Here is an 18,781-nt window from a genome sequence, read left to right as displayed (position 1 = left end):
GGACTTTGAAGCACTAACTTACATCATCTGCATGCTGATTCCATCTTTGACGACGTCACATAAATGGAATAGGTACTAGCTAGCTTAATAGTTAATATTTGCGCGCTAGCTCTGCATATTCAGCTAGTGTGTGTGTGCGATTGACTGGATTAACCTCACGTCAGTTACGTAATTTGAGTGCCTTTCAGACAGTAGATACGACCTCGCTGTTACCTAGCAAGCTAAGGAACTGGCAGTGGATCAAACCATTGTGAGGCAAAGAATGGGGGGGTTGCAATCTTTTGAAACTTAAAAACGCGCTATTAAGTGTCTATAATCAGCACAATTGCTTTCATTGCGTATTATTAATATTATTTAAATTACATAGTTATGTTTCAGTGATATATTGGGGGGGACAAATCATATTTTTTCCAGGATGGGGGGGTCGTGTCCCCCCCCGTCCCCCCCGGGATTTCCGCCACTGGGCCTGAGTGCCAAAGCGTGCGGATGGAGCGAGTGATATGCAGTCAACGGAACTCGCTGGTGCTGCCTGTGAGTCGTGTGATGGGTTGTAAATCATGGGCTACAGTCTGCAGAGCAAGCAACTCTGCTGTCCATAGAACTGTATAATTAAACTGACTCACATCCTCCTCTCTTATTAGGCCTAGGCTACTATGCAATGGAGGTAGGTTGCACATTTCTAAAATAATATGGGGGGGCCCCAGTGTTGAGGATCAGCGTGGCAGACGTGTTGTTGCCTACCCTTACCACTTGGTGGCGGCCCATCAGGAATTCCAGGATCCAGTTGCAGAGGGAGGTGTTTAGTCCCAGGGTCCTTAGCTTAGTGATTAGCGTCGTGGGCACTATGGTGTTGAACGCTGAGCTGTAGTCAATGAACAGCATTCTGACATAAGTGTGCCTTTTGTCCAGATGAGAAAGGCAAGTGTAGTGTGCGATTGAGATTGCGTCATCGGTGGATCTGTTGGGGCGGTATGCGAATTGGAGTGGGTCTAGGGTATCCGGGAGGATGCTGTTGATGTGAGCCATGACCAGCCTTTCAAAGCACTTCATGGCTACCGACGTGAGTGCTTCGGGACAGTAATCATTTAGGCAGGTTACCTTCGCTTCCTTGGGCACAGGGACTATGGTGGTCTGCTTGAAACATGTAAGTACAGTTGAAGTCGGAAGTTTACATACACCTTAGCCAAATACATTTAAACTTAGTTTTTTACAATTCCTGACATTTAATCCTAGTAAAAATTCCCTGTCTTAGGTCAGTTAGGATCACCACTTTATTTTAAGAATGTGAAATGTCAGAATAATAGTAGAGAGAATGATTTATTTTAGGTTTTATTTCTTTCATCACATTCCCAGTGGGTCAGACGTTTACATACACTCAATTACTATTTGGTAGCATTGCATCAATTAGTATTTGGTAGCATTTAAATTGTTTAACTTGGGTCAAACGTTTTGGGTAGCCTTCCACAAGCTTCCCACAATAAGTTGGGTGAATTTTGGCCCATTCCTCCTGACAGAGCTGGTGTAAATGAGTCGGGTTTGTAGGCCTCCTTGCTAGCACACGCCTTCTCAGTTCTGTCCACAAATGTTCTATAGGATTGAGGCCTTTGGGCTTTGTGATGGCCACTCCAATACTTTGAAAGTATGCTTGGGGTCATTGTCCATTTGGAAGACCCATTTGCGACCAAGCTTTAACTTCCTGACTGATGTCTTGAGATGTTGCTTCAATATATCCACATCATTTTCTTTACTCATGATGCCATCTATTTTGTGAAGTGCACCAGTCCCTCCTGCAGCAATGCACCCCCACAACATGATGCTGCCACCCCAGTGCTTCACGGTTGGGATGGTGTTCTTCGGCTTGCAAGGCGCCCCCTTTTTCCTCCAAACATAACGATGGTCATTATGGCCAAACAGTTCGATTTTTGTTTCATTAGACCAGAGGACATTTCTCCAAGAAGTATGATCTTTGTCCCCATTTGCAGTTGCAAACCGTAGTCTGGCTTTTTATGGCGGTTTTGGAGCAGTGGCTTCTTCCTTGCAGAGCGACCTTTCAGGTTATGTTGATATAGGACTTGTTTTACTGTGGATATAGATACAAGAAATTTGTGGAGTGGTTGAAAAACGAGTTTTAATGAATCCAACCTAAGTGTATGTAAAATGGTCTATTTGCATATAGGCCTACTGCAGCTCTGATTGGTTATGCGGCACCGGTCTGTGTAGAGTACGGGCTGAGTCATGCGTGTCAATGCAACAGAATCCTACTCCAATGCGCTCTGCCTACAACAAAATCTCTTGCATTGTTAGTTTTGCATACTAAGTCTAGTTCGTTTTTGTTTTGGTATGTTGCATTGAAAGTGGCTAATATTGCGTTGATTCGATCCCAATTCCCACAGTAAAGAGAAATGTTGATAATGTGAACTAAGAGGGAAAACACCAGAAAGTTGAGTGAGGTTCAATCTCATGCTTCTCTGCGCGGGCTGATATTTATTCTGTGTAGCAGTCTGCACATGGGCGCAGTTTAGGGGGGAACATTGCCCATAAACTACCAAGGAGAGTTCAGAGTAGGACTAGAGGCTACTTTCCTCTCAATACTTTCCTGTATGAAGTCCCAGGCCCCCTCTCCCTTCATCCTACCTACAAATAATCCTAGAAAGAGAAAGAGGTGGCCTACTGTCATGACTGTCCTGATCAGGAGACCACAACCCTACAGATTATCTCTCAACCCCCAACAGAGGAGGAGAGATCTAGGGGTCTGAAGATGTGGGGGTTTTATGACCCCTCACGCCCATGATAAATCTTAGGCCACAGAGAAATTCCTTTGTCCTCACTATGGAGAACCAGCCTCAGAACATTAAACATGCAATAAAGGGACTTTGGAACAATGGTTTCCGTCAGCCACAATGGTGGTCATGACGATAGATGGAATATGAAAATGTATGTAATTTTTGTTTTGTTATTAAAGGTTAACAGATGACGTTATTACGAAAACATTGTACCTTTAAGAGTTTTCCCAGTATATGCCTGATACATTGTACGTGGTGTGGAAAATGTCCAAATCAAAGAGAATGTTTTTGTAAAGATGAAATGTGAAGTTAGTTGTCTAAAATTGGATGAGTAAAATCTAGGCCTTGCCTCTTAACTTGGTACGCCCAGAGAATTGCCCTAAAGGCGGTTACGCCCACTTCTGACCCGAAGGTATAAGACAGGGGAGTGAAGAATGAACAGATAAGACTAAGTGACCCCAGGCTGCAGCCAAGGTCTAAAAGTTCAACGAAATCCAAAACAAGGTTGAAGACAAAGAAATCTTTTTCTACCCAAGCTACGGATGAGTAGCTGTGTCTAAGCGGGTGAATTCAAGCCGAACCACCTAGCCTCCACTCTCCATTGAATCGTGGTATCTACACCGTTTCATTCCTACGCTGTGAGCTCTGAGCTACAGAGCTGTCTGTCCTCAGAAGCCCCCTTCCAAAGCAAGGACGAGGAATCAGACCACTAAGCCAAAAGGGACACTGACATCGTGAGGACAACCAGAGAGTTGCGTTGGAGAAGTGCGTCCTTGAGAAGCCTAAACGGCCCACGCGGAGCTTCCCATCTGAGACCTCCAACACCTAATTACATCATTATATTCTGACCCATAAGAGCGGCAGTTCAGGGCAAGGCAGGGTTAAAATAAGCATAGCTGACTAATGCACCCAAATGTAGATTTCTCTCGTGTACTTTCTTTGTTTCTCTCTCTTTTAAATCCCCATTTTGGGTAACACGCGCCATGTGTGTTGGCCCGTTATACTAAGTCCTAATCAATAGCCTAGACTGTGTTTTGTGTGTGTATCTTTTATCATCATTTTAGCTTTCTAGTAAATAAATAATCAACTAAGATTGGTGTGGTACGAACTCATTGGTGGGACCCGGGTCCATGCAGATTCCCGGATTATGCGACGTTCAGAATGAGACTATAGAGGAAATTGATTAATTAGCAACTGTTGTAAAATCGATATTCTGATATTCTTTGAGTTAATTTGGGAAATAGAAACTCAATAAAACTAATTTTCCCATGGTGCCCCAGGTTAATGAGTTAATAATTGCTTGATTCATTGCTTGATTCATTTAATCATGCAATTATAAACCGTTAATCATTCGATGAGCAACAGTCGTCACATTAACTAATACAACGGCACGACACTACACAGTTTTTTCTGACCAGTAAAACTCAGGGCCCTACAAATAGTTGTACCACAGTCACACCATTAGACTTGAGGAAAATCAATGGTCTTGGCATAAGACGTCTTGGCACTTCCAGTGAAAGGTTAAGATGATTACTGTACAGTACCAGGCTTTTCTCCAACACCAGAGAATTGTGTAAACAACTTTTGCAGTCAGGGTGTGTCTTCTCCGACCTCATCTGCCCTGTATTTTGTAAAGCTTTGCATCTCAGGCTTTTCTCATACAAATAAAACCTCAAAGCCAAGATGCTCCTCTTAGAGGCAGAGTTCTTATTCACTGGCCTATTTACAAGTTTAATTCACACAAACTAAATGACAGAGGGGCAGATGAATGGAACCATAAGGCTGGTTTAAATCACATCAAATGTCGATGAAGAAGTCTAATGTGACACACTTGGCATATAAACTACATGTTAACAGTCAGACAGTCTCTCAACAGACATCGTCATATTTGCCAATGGGGACGACTGTGGATGAGGTGTGTCAGTGGTTGATGAGGGACTGGGGACTTACAGGTCAGCTGCAGTGTGGTTGTGCTGTAGGGTCTGGTTGAGGGTGGCAGGGGGCTCAGCCTGCTCCACTGGACCCTCCTCATGAATTTGTCTCAGCAGCTCAAACAGTGGAGAGTCCTGGGGAGAAACACACATGGAAGAGCATTCATAAGACAGGCACTACAGCATTTCACACAGGCATTAAAGCATTATGAACACATCAACACTATGTAATCCCAAGGTCATGGAACTTGTTCCTAAAGCACAGGGGCCATGTTAATGCAGAATTTTTATTTTTACACACAGGAAAAAAACTAAAACCAGGGAGGGTCTATGTGGCGGGAGTCTGTCAGTGGCATTTGCAACGTGTTTCCAGCACACGCTCAGCTTGCAGCCGTTGCTGTGGTCCTCCCTTTGTCCAGTATTCCCGCTGAAAGGGGGTTCAGCTGCCAGAGGGAGATGAGGAAGTAAGATGGGCTAACATGCTGACCACAAAATAAATTTACACATACATGTTATTCAATCATTTTATCCAAACTGCTCGCACGCGTCTGCGAAACCAGGTGCTGAAATACAACTTGGCTCCATTTTTTACGCTCAATGCGCTGCACGTCCCGCCTCTCCCATCTCTTCATTGGTTTTAGGAGCATATACCCACATGAATGATTGAAAGCTGAACTGAGGTCCACACTCCAGCCCAGTTGGTGGTGGTAATGCACCTTAAAGTTGGTTGCCAACTGCCATACTGAAGGAGGGATTACTAGAAACTAACTAGGATTAACTGTTGGAGTAGGATGACCTTCTACATTTCAGATAAAATAACCTAATGTTTATATCCCAGGACAAATTAGCTAGCAACAGCAAGCTAGCTGGCTGGCTAAATGGCCATGAATGTTTCATGCGTTTCGACCTCTCCCCAAATGAATATAGGTGGTTAAAGATCTTATTAAAGATCAGTGATACTATCAAGAGCAGTGTGCGGTTTTTCCTTCATCTTGTTCAACTGTTACCATGCACCTGCAAAAAAGATTGCTCAGATGTGCGAGTGCCTTTTGAATTTTTCATAATGAATTAATCAAATGCATATGGCGAGCTTGTAATTTTTCCAACGCACCTATAGCGTTCATATGTCATCAACACTGTTGAGTACAAGCATAGAGGCTATTATATCATTCAGATGAATGAATGTTGTGATTACAATGACTTAGGTTAAAGAATACTAAGTTGTTTTCACATAGCACCCTCTTCAAATGACCCATATTTTCCTGAGTGGGCCCATGTATTTATTGTCAGTGTGTTTAATTGGAACGCAGGTGAAATCTATTAAAAACACAGATTTCCAGAAGGGTCTACAATTGGAAAATGCAGAATTTTGAAAACTAACCCCTGAAGCGTAGTGACCATGAGTTCATTTGAATGTGTGCGCTAATGTATGAGAGCAGTGAGTGACAGTTGTTTGGAATTAACCTGTGTGGAATTAAACTGTGTTTTCACTGTTATGTGCTCCACTGGTCCACATAACAGGACTGGAAATTAGACACGGAACCGCCTTCTTAAATGGTTATTCTACAGCCCAGCTGTGTCCTCAGTCTGCACTGAGGGAAGAAAACACTGAATGACTCTGGTTTCAGCTATTCCCTCAATCTTAAGTATGCTGTCCTGGCAAAGGGTACAACTGCAGGAGGGGAAAGAATGTGTCTGTTTTGACCTTACAATCCTGAACATTATGTGTGTTCTTATGGAACAAGCAGTTTATATTGCCCTAACCCTTCCAGAACAAGTTTTGACTATTGCCAGAGCCACTCTCAGGGTCAACAACGTTGTTGAGCCTTCAACGGACTGTCAAGAATAGATGAATTCACCATTGACACATTTGAAAAATTGTTACCAAATGTGTTCCTTCCTATAATAACAAACAAGAGAATTTTATACCCCTATCCAATGAGGCTAGATTAATCCACAGGGTTAACAACCCCTGTTCCTTGTTGCCATTGGTCGTGTTGGGTTTGACCGTTGGAACATGGACACACCCTAAGATTCATTGTCAGATATTATCAGAAACATTATTCACTTTAATTACACTACTGGTCAAAAGTTTTAGAACATCTACTCATTCAAGGGTTTTACTTTTATTTTTACTATTTTCTACATTGTAGAATAATAGTGAAGACTTCAATACTATGAAATCACACATGGAATCATGTAGTAACCAAAAAAGTGTTAAACAAATCAAAATATATTTTATATTTGAGATTCTTCTTTGCCTTGATGACAGCTTTGCACACTTGGCATTCTCTCAACCAGCTTCACCTGGAATGCTTTTCCAACAGTCTTGAAGGACTTCCCACATATGCTGAGCACTTGTTGGCTGCTTTTCCTTCACTCTGCTGTCCGACTCATCCCAAACCATCTCAATTTAGTTGAGGTCGGGGGATTGTGGAGGACAGGTCATCTGATGCAGCAATCCATCACTCTCCTTCTTGGTCAAATATCCCTTAGACAGCCTGGAGGTGTGTTGGGTCATTGTCCTGTTGAAAAACAAATGATAGTCCCACTAAGTGCAAACCAGATGGGATGGCATATCGCATCGCTGCAGAATGCTGTGGTAGCCATGCTGGTTAAGTGTGCTTTGAATTCTAAATAAATCAGACAGTATCACCAGCAAAGCACCCCCACACCATAACACCTACTCCATGCTTTACGGTGGGAAATACACATGCAGAGATCATCCGTTCACCCACACCGCAAACAGGGCTATCTTCTGTATACCCCCCTCCCTACCTTGTCACAACATAACTGTTTGGCTGAAACGCATTAAGGAAAGAAATTCCACAAATTAACTTTTAAGAAGGAACGCCTGTTATTTGAAATTCATTCCAGGTAACTACCTCATGAAGCTGGTTGAGAGAATGCCAAGAGTGTGCAAAGCTGTCATCAAGGCAAAGGGTGGCTATTTGAAGAATCTCAAATATAAAATATATTTTGATTTGTTTAACACTTTTTTGGTTACTACATGATTCCATGTGTTATTTCATAGTTTTGATGTCTTCACTATTATTCTACAATGTAGAAAATAGTCAAAATAAAAGTAAAACCCTTGAATGAGTAGGCGTTCTAAAACTTTTGACCGGTAGTGTATATTCCTAACTGTATGGAAGAGTTTGTGTGTTTATGAAAGTTAGATTTTTTTTTAAAAATGTAACCTTTATTTAACTAGGCAAGTCAGTTAAGAACAAATTGTTATTTACAATGACAGCCTACCAAAAGGCCTCCTGCGGGGACAAGGGCTGGGATTAAAAATAAAAAAATATAGGACAACACACACATCACGACAAGAGAGCCACCACAACACTGCATAAATAGCATGTCAGCAACACATGAAAACACAGCATGGTAGCAACACAACATGACAACAACACAACATGGCAGCAGCACAAACATGGTACAAACATTATTGGGCACAGACAACAGCACAAAGGGCAAGAAGGTAGAGACAACAATACATCACGCAAAGCGACCTCAACTGTCAGTAAGTGTCCATGATTGAGTCTTTGAATGAAGAGATGGAGATAAAACGATCCAGTTTGAGTGTTTGTTGCAGCTCGTTCCAGTCGCTAGCTGCAGTGAACTGAAAAGACAAGCGACCGTGGGATGTGTGTGCTTTGGGGACCTTTAACAGAATGTGACTGGCAGAACGGGTGTTGTATGTGGAGGATGAGGGCTGCAGTAGATATCTCAGATAGGGGGGGAGTGAGGCCTAAAGAGGGTTTTATAAATAAGCATCAACCAGTGGATCTTGTGACGGGTATACAGAGATGACCAGTTTACAGAGGAGTATAGTCCTATAAAAGGAACATTGGTGACAAATCTGATGGCCGAATGATAAAGAACATCTAGCCGCTCGAGAGCACCCTTACCTCCCCATCTATAAATTACGTCTCCGTAATCTAGCATGGGTAGGATGGTCATCTGAATCAGGGTTAGTTTGGCAGCTGTGGTGAAAGAGGAGCGATTACGATAGAGGAAACCTAGTCTAGATTTAACCTTAGCCTGCAGCTTTGATATGTAATGAGAGAAAGATAGTGTACCATCTAGCCATACTCCCAGGTACTTGTATGAGTAAGCCTACATGGTTATTTACAGTAAGACTTCATCAACTATATCCACCCACAGAGACACAATGAGGCTGTTTTTCAAGCAGCATTTTGAGTGAAAATCAAAAGGTGTGATATTTTATTGAACACATGCATTTCCACATGTGCACAGAAATACAAGCATACAGCACATCTCTGTATCAGCGTCAGAGAAAACCGCACCTAGTCCCCTGCCTCATCTCATTAGTCTACACGCTCAGGCTTGCCATCACTGGAAACTTCCCCTTCCTGTCGTTCTGAGGCCGCTGCCCACTGACACCATTGACTAATAGAAAGTATTAGTCGAATAGAGAGTACACTGTGCTCTGGGGCTGACAGGAGAGTATGACTTAATTTACTCCTTTCACCAAATAGAGAAGTCAACTGAAAATGTCCACTGTCCACTGAGTAGGCTAGCTCTTAGATGAAAATCCAATATATAAAGGAATTTCAAAGTTTGAACAAAACAATACTCTACATACATTTAATTGATATTTTCATGAGATCCTGAAAGAATGCTAAGGGCACAAAAACAAGCTAACAAATGCTAATGTTTTTCCCACACAATATCTAGAGCTACTTCAGCATGGGGATATAAAAGGGCCAGTGGCACTCCAGTCTCCTTTTCACCTAACACCTGATTTACTCAACAAAAAGGCAAATCAATAGGTAGTCCAGGTAAGTCATGACATGGCACAAGTGTGGAGGTGGGCCTTTCCCCTTTTGTTCTCTATTGCTCCACTATTGTTCCTCAAGCAAGGGGGGAGGCCGATGACATCACAACTTCATCAAACCAACTCCTTGAAGTATCCAGTTGTCTAAAAAACTATTTATCTCAAAACATATTGTTTTACCCTTTAGTGTGTGTACATTAGTGATATCTGAAGTATAAATAAACTAACAGGAGAAGTTATTTAAAAAATAAATAATTACTGGAGGACGTCTTTAAAACATTCAGAACCCCACATCATCAACTTCACCCGTCTCCCGCCAAGCCCAGCCAGAGACAAATCTCTAAGGTGATTACATAGCTAAAGCAGTCAGATGTGGGAGGGCCTTGGATGGGTGGTAGCCTACTCCTCCCAGTGTGTAAGCAAGTAATCAGTTAAGCTTCAGTCTGTGGTAGAGCTTCAGAACAGAAGACTGACTCCACTGACTGTTAGGCCTGGAAAGGCTGTATTTTCTGGTGGACAGAACAGACAGTCTACAGCAGAGCCGTCTGTCTACAAGTGTAGGGTCAGTAGGAGCACCATGCCCCCAGGGGCTGCAGCGGGATCAGACAGGAAGAGGGCTGCCAGAGGCCTGGAGGGACCCAGAGGGGCAGCAAAGAGCCTCTCAGACACTCAGCTCACAGACCCAAGGAGAGGCACATGACTCCCCCCTCTCTCACTGAAGCAAGAAACACTGCTGACTCTGGAGTGAGAGGAGAAATGATCCAGACTCCGAGAAGCCAACATCAAGGCTGTTCACAGAGGACATAAAAACAGGCTTGGGATCTTAGAATTACGTGATGCATCATACGCGTACAAATGGATTAACAGGGGACTGGTCTTGTCTTTTTGGATACAAGCACAGGTATTGATGGAATTACTTGCTGTTATTTTTAAAAACACTGGACATGGTGGTGTTCACATGAGGACATTATGAACATTGGATAGGAGTGAAAGTGAAGTTGTGGTTTTTTTTTTGAGCTAGTATTCTCTTATGCTGGGGGAAGATCGGAAATTACATAGATAACTGATGTGCACCCATGAAATTAAGGACACTTCAGTGCTCCATTCTTTGGAATTATCTTGTACAAGTGATTGATGCTTTCCACAAAAACATTTCCATTGTTGTATTGACATTCATAAACACTCCCATCCTCTACTCCTCTCTAAAGATGTATAACAGCACTCTAGAGACTGATGGCATCAGTGCTCTTGGTTTGACCCAAACCAACATGAGCTGTATTAAGAGTGATGGCTTTAAGTACACCCTGTACACAGCGATTTTCAGCCTGGTCTTCATAGTCGGGCTGCTCTTCAACATGGCTGCCATGTACATCTTTGCCTGCACGCTGAAGTTGCGCAACGAGACCACCACCTACATGATGAACCTGGTGGTGTCCGACCTGCTCTTCGTCCTCACCCTGCCCTTCAGGATCTTCTATTTTATCAACCAGGATTGGCCGTTTGGCAGGGGGCTCTGCCAGCTTTCTGTCTCCCTATTCTACACCAACATGTATGGTAGCATTCTCTTCCTCACTTGCATCAGCGTGGACCGCTTCCTGGCCATCGTCCACCCATTCCGATCACAGGCTCTGCGGACGAAGCGGAACGCCAAGCTGGCCTGCTGCGCTGTTTGGGTGTTGGTGCTGTCTGGCAGCCTTCCGACAGGCTTCCTCCTCGACACCACCTCGCTCAGGTACAAAAACTCCTCCGTCAACTACTGCTTTGAAAACTTCTCCAACAAGCAGTGGAAGTCCAGTCTGTCGAAGGTGGTGGTGTTTATTGAGACAGTGGGATTCCTGATTCCGTTGTTACTCAACATCTTCTGCTCCGTTTCGGTCCTCCAGACACTGCGCCAGCCCCAGGTCATCAGCCGTGGGGGCCAGCTCAACAAGACCAAAATCCTGAGGATGATCGTGGTCCATCTCCTCATCTTCTGCTTCTGCTTCATACCCTACAATGTCAACCTGGTGTTCTATGCCCTGGTCCGCACCAAGCTGCTGAAGGGCTGCGCTGTGGAGTCGGTGGTGAGGACCATCTACCCCATCGCCCTCTGCATTGCGGTCAGCAACTGCTGTTTCGACCCAGTCATCTACTACTTCACCTCCGAGACCATCCAGAACTCCATCAAACGTAAATCTATGGCGGTTCGCAACAAGAATAAGCTGGACAAGGGTCTTCAGACAAACATGCTGCAGAGCCAGGGCCTCATTCAGAACAACCCAAGGACTCGATTTTACCTCGAGTCCACCGTGTGACGTCCTCACCCACGAGCCACCTTAATGAGGCATCAGTGCGATATTTGACATCAATATTTCTGTGAGTCAATATTTGGTGCAATACGCCCAGATGATCAGCCGTAACAGATGGGAGATGAGTGGTCTTGAGTGGATTCTATAGGAACCATGGCATCACAGGAACAAAGTGAGCAAACCCTAAAGAGCGGTTGCATTAAGGGTACCATCCTCGCACTAAGTACAGTGATTGAGCTCTGAGTGTTAAAGGGATACTTTGGAATTTTGGCTAGCATGCTAGCAGATGCCCATAGACTTCCAGTCATTGTGCAAATCCTAGTTAGCGTTGGCTCGCGAAACTACCTCTTACTTCTTTCATAATGGACACAGAACGATAAAAATGGTATCCACAAGTTCATCTGACACTGGGGAAGTAGATAAAGGGCCTCATTAACAAAATCCCGAAGTATGCCTTTAAGTATTGCATCAACAGCAGTGTTGAGTGTGAGGATTAGCCTACATGATGCAGGTCTGGGGGGGGAAACCCTGGAGCATGGTGCTACGGATTTACAAAATAAAAAAAAAAGTAAAACGTACCCACAACACACTTTGTGACTTGTGACTGGGGTCTCTAAATGTTGCTCTATTGAAAGACTTGATACCAGGCAGTTGTCAAACAGTGTTTTACCTGTGACTAAATACAGTAGATTAACAACCAAAATGATGAAATAGCACTATAGTGCAAGACATTTGACTTGCAACCTATTTCTCCCAATAGTGATGGTGCCTTGAATGAATAAAAAGTAAGCAAACACGTTCTCATCTGTTTTGTTAAGTCACTATGAACAGATGGTGGTAAATGTATGACATTAGCCAGGTTTAGGTTGGCACGCCATATATTGATTTGTGGGTAATAAATAGCTTGAGATATTTAGAGCATTTTACAAAGGTAGGTGGTTATCAGTCTTTCAGATTTATGACATTGCCTCACTAGCGTAGCAATAATACATTCTCCCTTGCTCACATGAATCATACAACTTTAACAACAAATAGCTAGTGCACACAGAAACACCTCAAACCATTACCAAGCATGATAAAGGATGTCTGGCTAGCCAATGATAACTGGTTGAATCATTATTTTAACGAGTGGCACACCATAACCAATGTCGCCATAGAGACCATAACAATGACCAAGAGTGTGAAACAAAAACAAAGTAAGAAAGTGGATTTAAGCCTGATCTAAGATCACTGGTTGGCTATTTACATAGAAAACCCCCAAAGTTAATCCAAAGAGAAAAGGCTATGAATACATTCTGGCCCTGTTAAGATAAAAAGAAAACCAGACAACCACATCCGAGGGCTATAACCAGAATACTGCTCTTCAACAGCATCAGCCATGTGGGAAATGTGAGAAACATCTGGGCTCTGTTATATTTATTCATAGATTGGGTTTCAACTCAGTATTTCATATCAGGGTTTCTTTGTTAACACAATGTAAGGTGATACATATGAGCAATTTATGGCTTTACTATGAGAATATCTATGTTGGTAAACTTCCCATTCTCTCAGCTGAAAGATCACCATGCAGTTACGGCCTGGGGGTTAAACTACATGACAGACACACTGCTCTTCACTACTCACTCACGTGATGGGAAGGATTGTGAAACCAAAGCAGTCAAGTGAGCACACGCTTTTGTGGGGAAAGTGTGCAGACTTGGGATTTGACACCAATCCTCAAACATACAAGAGGTGATATAAACACAAAACAAGTCAAACAGGCCTACACATCTATAAACACTGGAAGAGTGATAGGTTGTTCCTGCCTTCCCTGTGGCTCAGTTGGTAGAGCATGGTGTTTGCAACATCAGGGTTGTGGGTTCAATTCCCACGGGGGGCCAGTACAAAAAAAAAAAAGAAATGCATGAAATGGAATGTATGCATTCAATACTGTAAGTCGCTCTGGATAAGAGCGTCTGCAAAATGACTAAAATGTAAAAATGTAGTTACAGTACTCAGCATACAGCCTAATTAAAAACACTGAAACTAGATCAAGTGTAAATGTATAGAAGACAACAGGCACCAGAGAAAAATTGTCTTACAGTATGTAGACTTTACTAGCAGCTCCGGCATATTGCCTTGCTTTAATTATAATGCCATACTAGTTAACTGGTCAATGAGACACATTGAGAGGGTTGTCTGGGAGCTGGGACGGTGAGGTTAAACACCACTATTGATTCAGTTTAACCAGAGGACAGAATTTGTGTGTGTGTTGGAGAGAGACTGCATATACTGCATGTGGGTATCAAGGTGTCCGAACATGGGCATAAACTTAAATGGTTACCATAGACCATTTAAAATGGACCAAGAACACAGTCAAATCAAACCAAGCACCATTTCAATAGAGGACTGAGGTTGGACACCAAAATACAATATTTCCTTTGAAAACTACTTAACGTGGAATAAGAGAATCTTAGATCACAATCTTTCCAAAACATAAGTGACTGTCTTCATGTACTCAATACCCTGCTTGCGCTCAAAAGATGACACTTTACACACATTTCTTATAGCCTCAAAAGATGGGAAAATCTGAAGTGTCATTTAAGACAGTTTTGTGCATGGGATTTACAGAAATATCCTTGTTTGAATCTCAAATCCCTGAAGACAATATTAAGATATTGGGCAGCTAAGAATATTAGGCTATAGAAGTTCTAGTCTACAGAGATTGTAAGAGTTCCTTTCCCAAGGAACTAGGAAGGAGAGACACTAAAGAAAAGGCTTGTTCTCCAGGGTAATGCTAAGTGCATCAAGTCTGGGCATTTCTAAATATTTTCTCTGCCTGGAGCATGTGCTTTAGTTTTTCTAAAAGACACACACAATACTCTTGGAGGAATTTGACTGTCATCTTCTTTCCTAGTAAATCACAGACAAACTCTATATAGTCCTAACTTAAGGTATGGCAAATAAGTCTGGCAGCCCAACTGATTGGCAAGCGTACTGCAAATTAAGAAATCATGTGACTAAGCTAAATAAAAACAACAACAAACTATTCTATGACAAATAAATTATATAAAAGAATGATAGTAAAAAGCTTTGGAGCACAAATAAAATTTTGGGGGAAAAAAAGCCAACTCGTGTCCATCATTCACTGAATCAGATGGCTCATTCATCACAAAACCCACTGATATTGCCAACTACTTTAATGACTTTTTCATTGGCAAGATAAGAAAACTTAGGGATGACATGTCAGCAACAAACGCTGACACTACACATCCAAGTATATCGGACCAAATTGTGAAAGACAAGAATTGTACTTTTGAATTCTGTAAAGTCAGTGTGGAAGAGGTGAAACAATGATTGTTGTCTATCAACAATGATAAGCCACCGGAGTCTGACAATCTGGATGGAAAATGACTGAGGATAATAAGGACGGTATTGCCACATCTTCAATTTAAGCCTACTAGAAAGTGTGTGCTCTCAGGCCTGGAGGGAAGCTAGTCATTCCGCTACCCAAGAATAGTAAAAGCCCTCTTTACTGGCTCAAATAGCCGACCGATCAGCCTGTTACCAACCCTTAGTAAACTTCTGGGGAAAAAAATTGTATTTGACCAGATAAATTGATGATAAGATTATTGTGGGGGCTGTCTTGTTAGATTTCAGTGCAGCTTTTGACATTATCATATCAAATCAAATGTTATTGGTCACATACACATGGTTAGCAGATGTTATTGCGAGTGTAGTGAAATGCTTATGCTTCTAGATCCGACAGTGCAGCAGTACCTAACAGGTAATATCTAACAAATTCCACAACAAAACCTAATATCTAACAAATTCCACAACACAACCTAATACACACAATATAGTAAAGGAATGGGATGAGAATATATAACTATAAAATATATGGATGAGCAGTGAGAGCGGCTAATATGCAATAGATAGTGAAGGATACAGTATAGATTATATACATATGAGAAGGTAGGCAGCCGCCTCTGTGCTAGTGGTGGCTGTTTAACAATCTGATGGCGTTGAGATTGAAAAGCTTCTATCTCTCTGTCCCAGCTTTGATGCACCTGTACTGACCTCGCCTTCTGGATGGAAGCAGGGTGAACAGGCAGTGGCTCGGGTGGTTATTGTCCTTGATTATCTTTTTTGCCTTCCTGTGACATTGGGTGTTTTAGGTGTCCTGGAGGGCAGGTAGTTTGCCACCGGTGATGCGTTGTGCAGACTGCCCCACCCTCTGGAGAGCGTTGTGGTTGTGGGTGGTGCAGTTGCCATACCAGGCGGTGATACAGCCCGACAGGATGCTCTCAATTGTGCACCTGTCGCTGTTGCGCCTTCTTCACCACACTGTCTGTGTGCGTGGACCATTTCAGTTTGTCAGTGATATGAACACAGTGGAACTTTCCACCTTCTCCAATGCTGTTCCCTTTGCTGTTTCCTGAAGTCCACGATCATCTCTTTTGTTTTGCTGACATTGAGTGAGATGTTATTTTCCTGACACCACACTCCGAGGGCCCTCACCTCCTCCCTGTAGGCTGTCTCGTCGTTGTTGGTTGATTCGCTATCGATCATAGTCTGCTGCTGGAAAAACTTGTGTTATGGCTTTACACCCCCCTGCTATAATGTGGATAAAGAGTTACTTGTCTAACAGAACACAGAGGATGTTCTTTAATGGAAGCCTCTCAAAAATAATCCAGGTAGAATCAGGAATTACCCAGGGTAGATGTTTAGGCCCCTTAGTTTTTTCAATCTTTACTAATGACATGCCACTGGCTTTGAGTAAGGCCAGTGTGTCTATGTATGCAGATGACCCAACACTATACACGTCAGCTACTACAGCAACTGAAATGACTGAAACACTTAAAGACCTGCAGTTAGTTTCGGAATGGGCAGCAAGGGATAGGTTAGTCCTAAATATTTCTAAAATTAAAAGCATTGTATTTGGGACAAATCATTCACTAATCCCTAAACCTCAACTACGTCTTGTAATGAATAATGCGGAAATTGAGCAAGTTGAGGTGACTAAACTGCTTGGAGTAACCCTGGATTGTAAACTGTCATGGTCAAAACATATTGATACAACAGTAGCTAAGACAAGGGAGAAGTCTGTCCATAATAAAGCATTGCTCTGCCTTAACACTATCAACAAGGCAGGTCCTACAGGCCCTGGTTTTGTTCAGTAGTGTGGTCAGGTGCCACAAAGAGGGACTTGCTTGGGAAATTGCAGTGGGCTCAGAACAGGGCACCACGGCTGGCCCTTAAAAGTACACGGAGAACTAACATTAATGACATGCATGTCAATCTCTCATGGCTCAAAGCGGAAGAGAGATTGACTTCCTCATTACTTTATTTTGTAAGGTGAATGTACCGAGTTGTCTGTTTAAATAATAGCACTCAGCTCAGACACCCATGCACACCTTGAAGCCTTGAGTGCTGTAATTATACGTCCTAATTTATCTTTATGTGACGTGTACTATGTAGAGCTGGGCGATATGGCCATAATATCATCACAGTATTTTCCCAATTTTTGACGGTATTTGATGTTTCTAAATAATAAAATTCTAAACATGCTTTATGGGTAGTACATGACAACAAATCAATTTGAAGTGGTCAATGGGCTTTCTACATTATGATTGCTTTATACTGTTCAACCAAACTTCAACCAAAAATAATGACAAAACTGACAGTGAAGTAGTCCAATTTGTAGAACATTACATAGGAATCTAAATCCTCTTTTGTAGCCTCAATCTTGGTACTCAACCAATGGTTTCCATATGCATAGTTATTTGTTGAATTACAGCATTCATTTTTATTTTCTTAATTTCCTCTACTCTTTTATAATTTACACGCGGTGTCATGTTTCTTTTGTTTTAGTATTCATTCCTCTATCCCCCCACCCCCACCAGAAAAGGGGCACTGAGGTCATTTGTGTGCGACTTTCAACCCCTGAACATTACTTGTAATAAATAGAAGTCATTGACAGACGTGTTAGGCTTCGACATGCTTTCCCCCTTCGTTTCTTAACCCCTCTCAAACTCCTCTCACGAGAGTCACGTGAAAACATAAAATCACATCTCTCCTTGTGGTATTCAGGGTCATGCGAGCTGATCCCATTCATAAAGAGCATGGGTGGAGGTGATTAATTAAGAACCCATTTCATATCTCCAGGGTTTTTCTATGAATAGCTCTATGTTCTGTAGTATGAAGCAGCTTGATGTACAAATGTACAAGTACACCGCCTGGACTGGACTCTCAAACATCAGGAGTAAACATCTGTCTGTCCAGGGGAACGCACTGTTCTAGGCCAGTTAAGGAGGGACAGTCAGCTGGTGGTAAGGAGTGGAGGTCAGAGGGTGCTCACCTGACAGGCATCTGTGGGGGATGAGAACAACATCCTTCCTCTTCAGGCAGGTTCTTCCTCTGTGTCCTTTCCACCAGCACTCTGAAAGGAGAGGGCATTATACTGCACTGTTGGTTAAGGGCTTCTAAATAAGCATTTCACGTTAAGGTCTACACTTGTTGTATTCGGCGCATGTGACAAAGTTTGATTTGAGACTATTTCTTTGTCAAAGGAATGACTTAAAAGATATGTAAATGTCATTGTTTGAGGTTCTACTTACAGTTCTACTTTGGGAGTGAGAAGTGTCTCATCATTATCCAAGAATAGCCTGCTGTCAAAGTCTCTGCTCTTGAGATAAAGCTCCTCATACTGCTTGCTGAGGTCAGTCGCCTGAAAGGAAAACAAGAGGTTGCAACAGGCTCTGACAGGAATGAAACAACATCATGGATAGTCCAGGTAAATTTCACAATCCTACAGAAACGTCAGCACTTTAGTATGAATCATCAAGGACTCACACACCCCAGCCATGAGCTGTTCTCTCCCTTAACGTCAGGCAGACGGTATCGGAGCATGAGGTCTGTTAGAAACTGTCTCTGAGACGGTTGGTATCTACAAGCCATCAGACTGCTGAACACATGAAATGGACTGACCACCTG

At 42.6% G+C, this 18,781-nt stretch overlaps 1 protein-coding gene and 1 pseudogene across 1 annotated transcript; one reads left to right on the top strand and one right to left on the bottom strand.

Annotated features, from left to right (window-relative positions):
* Positions 1-18,781, bottom strand: part of LOC106568040 (retinoblastoma-associated protein-like) — a 34,438-nt pseudogene that overhangs the window by 8,210 nt on the left and 7,447 nt on the right.
* On the top strand, positions 9,718-12,606 carry LOC106567862 (lysophosphatidic acid receptor 6-like). Its single transcript, XM_014137689.2, has one exon. The coding sequence runs from the start codon at positions 10,595-10,597 to the stop codon at positions 11,810-11,812; it is 1,218 nt and encodes a 405-aa protein (XP_013993164.1). The 5' UTR covers positions 9,718-10,594; the 3' UTR covers positions 11,813-12,606.

This window comes from Salmo salar, chromosome ssa13 (assembly GCF_905237065.1).
Source record: "Salmo salar chromosome ssa13, Ssal_v3.1, whole genome shotgun sequence".
Classification (NCBI taxonomy): domain Eukaryota; kingdom Metazoa; phylum Chordata; class Actinopteri; order Salmoniformes; family Salmonidae; genus Salmo; species Salmo salar.
This window is presented reverse-complemented; position numbering and strand designations above follow the sequence as displayed.

Excerpts from the sequence above, each read along its gene's own strand:
- LOC106567862 (XM_014137689.2), top strand. The coding sequence starts at position 10,595 with ATGAAATTAAGGACACTTCAGTGCTCCATTCTTTGGAATTATCTTGTA.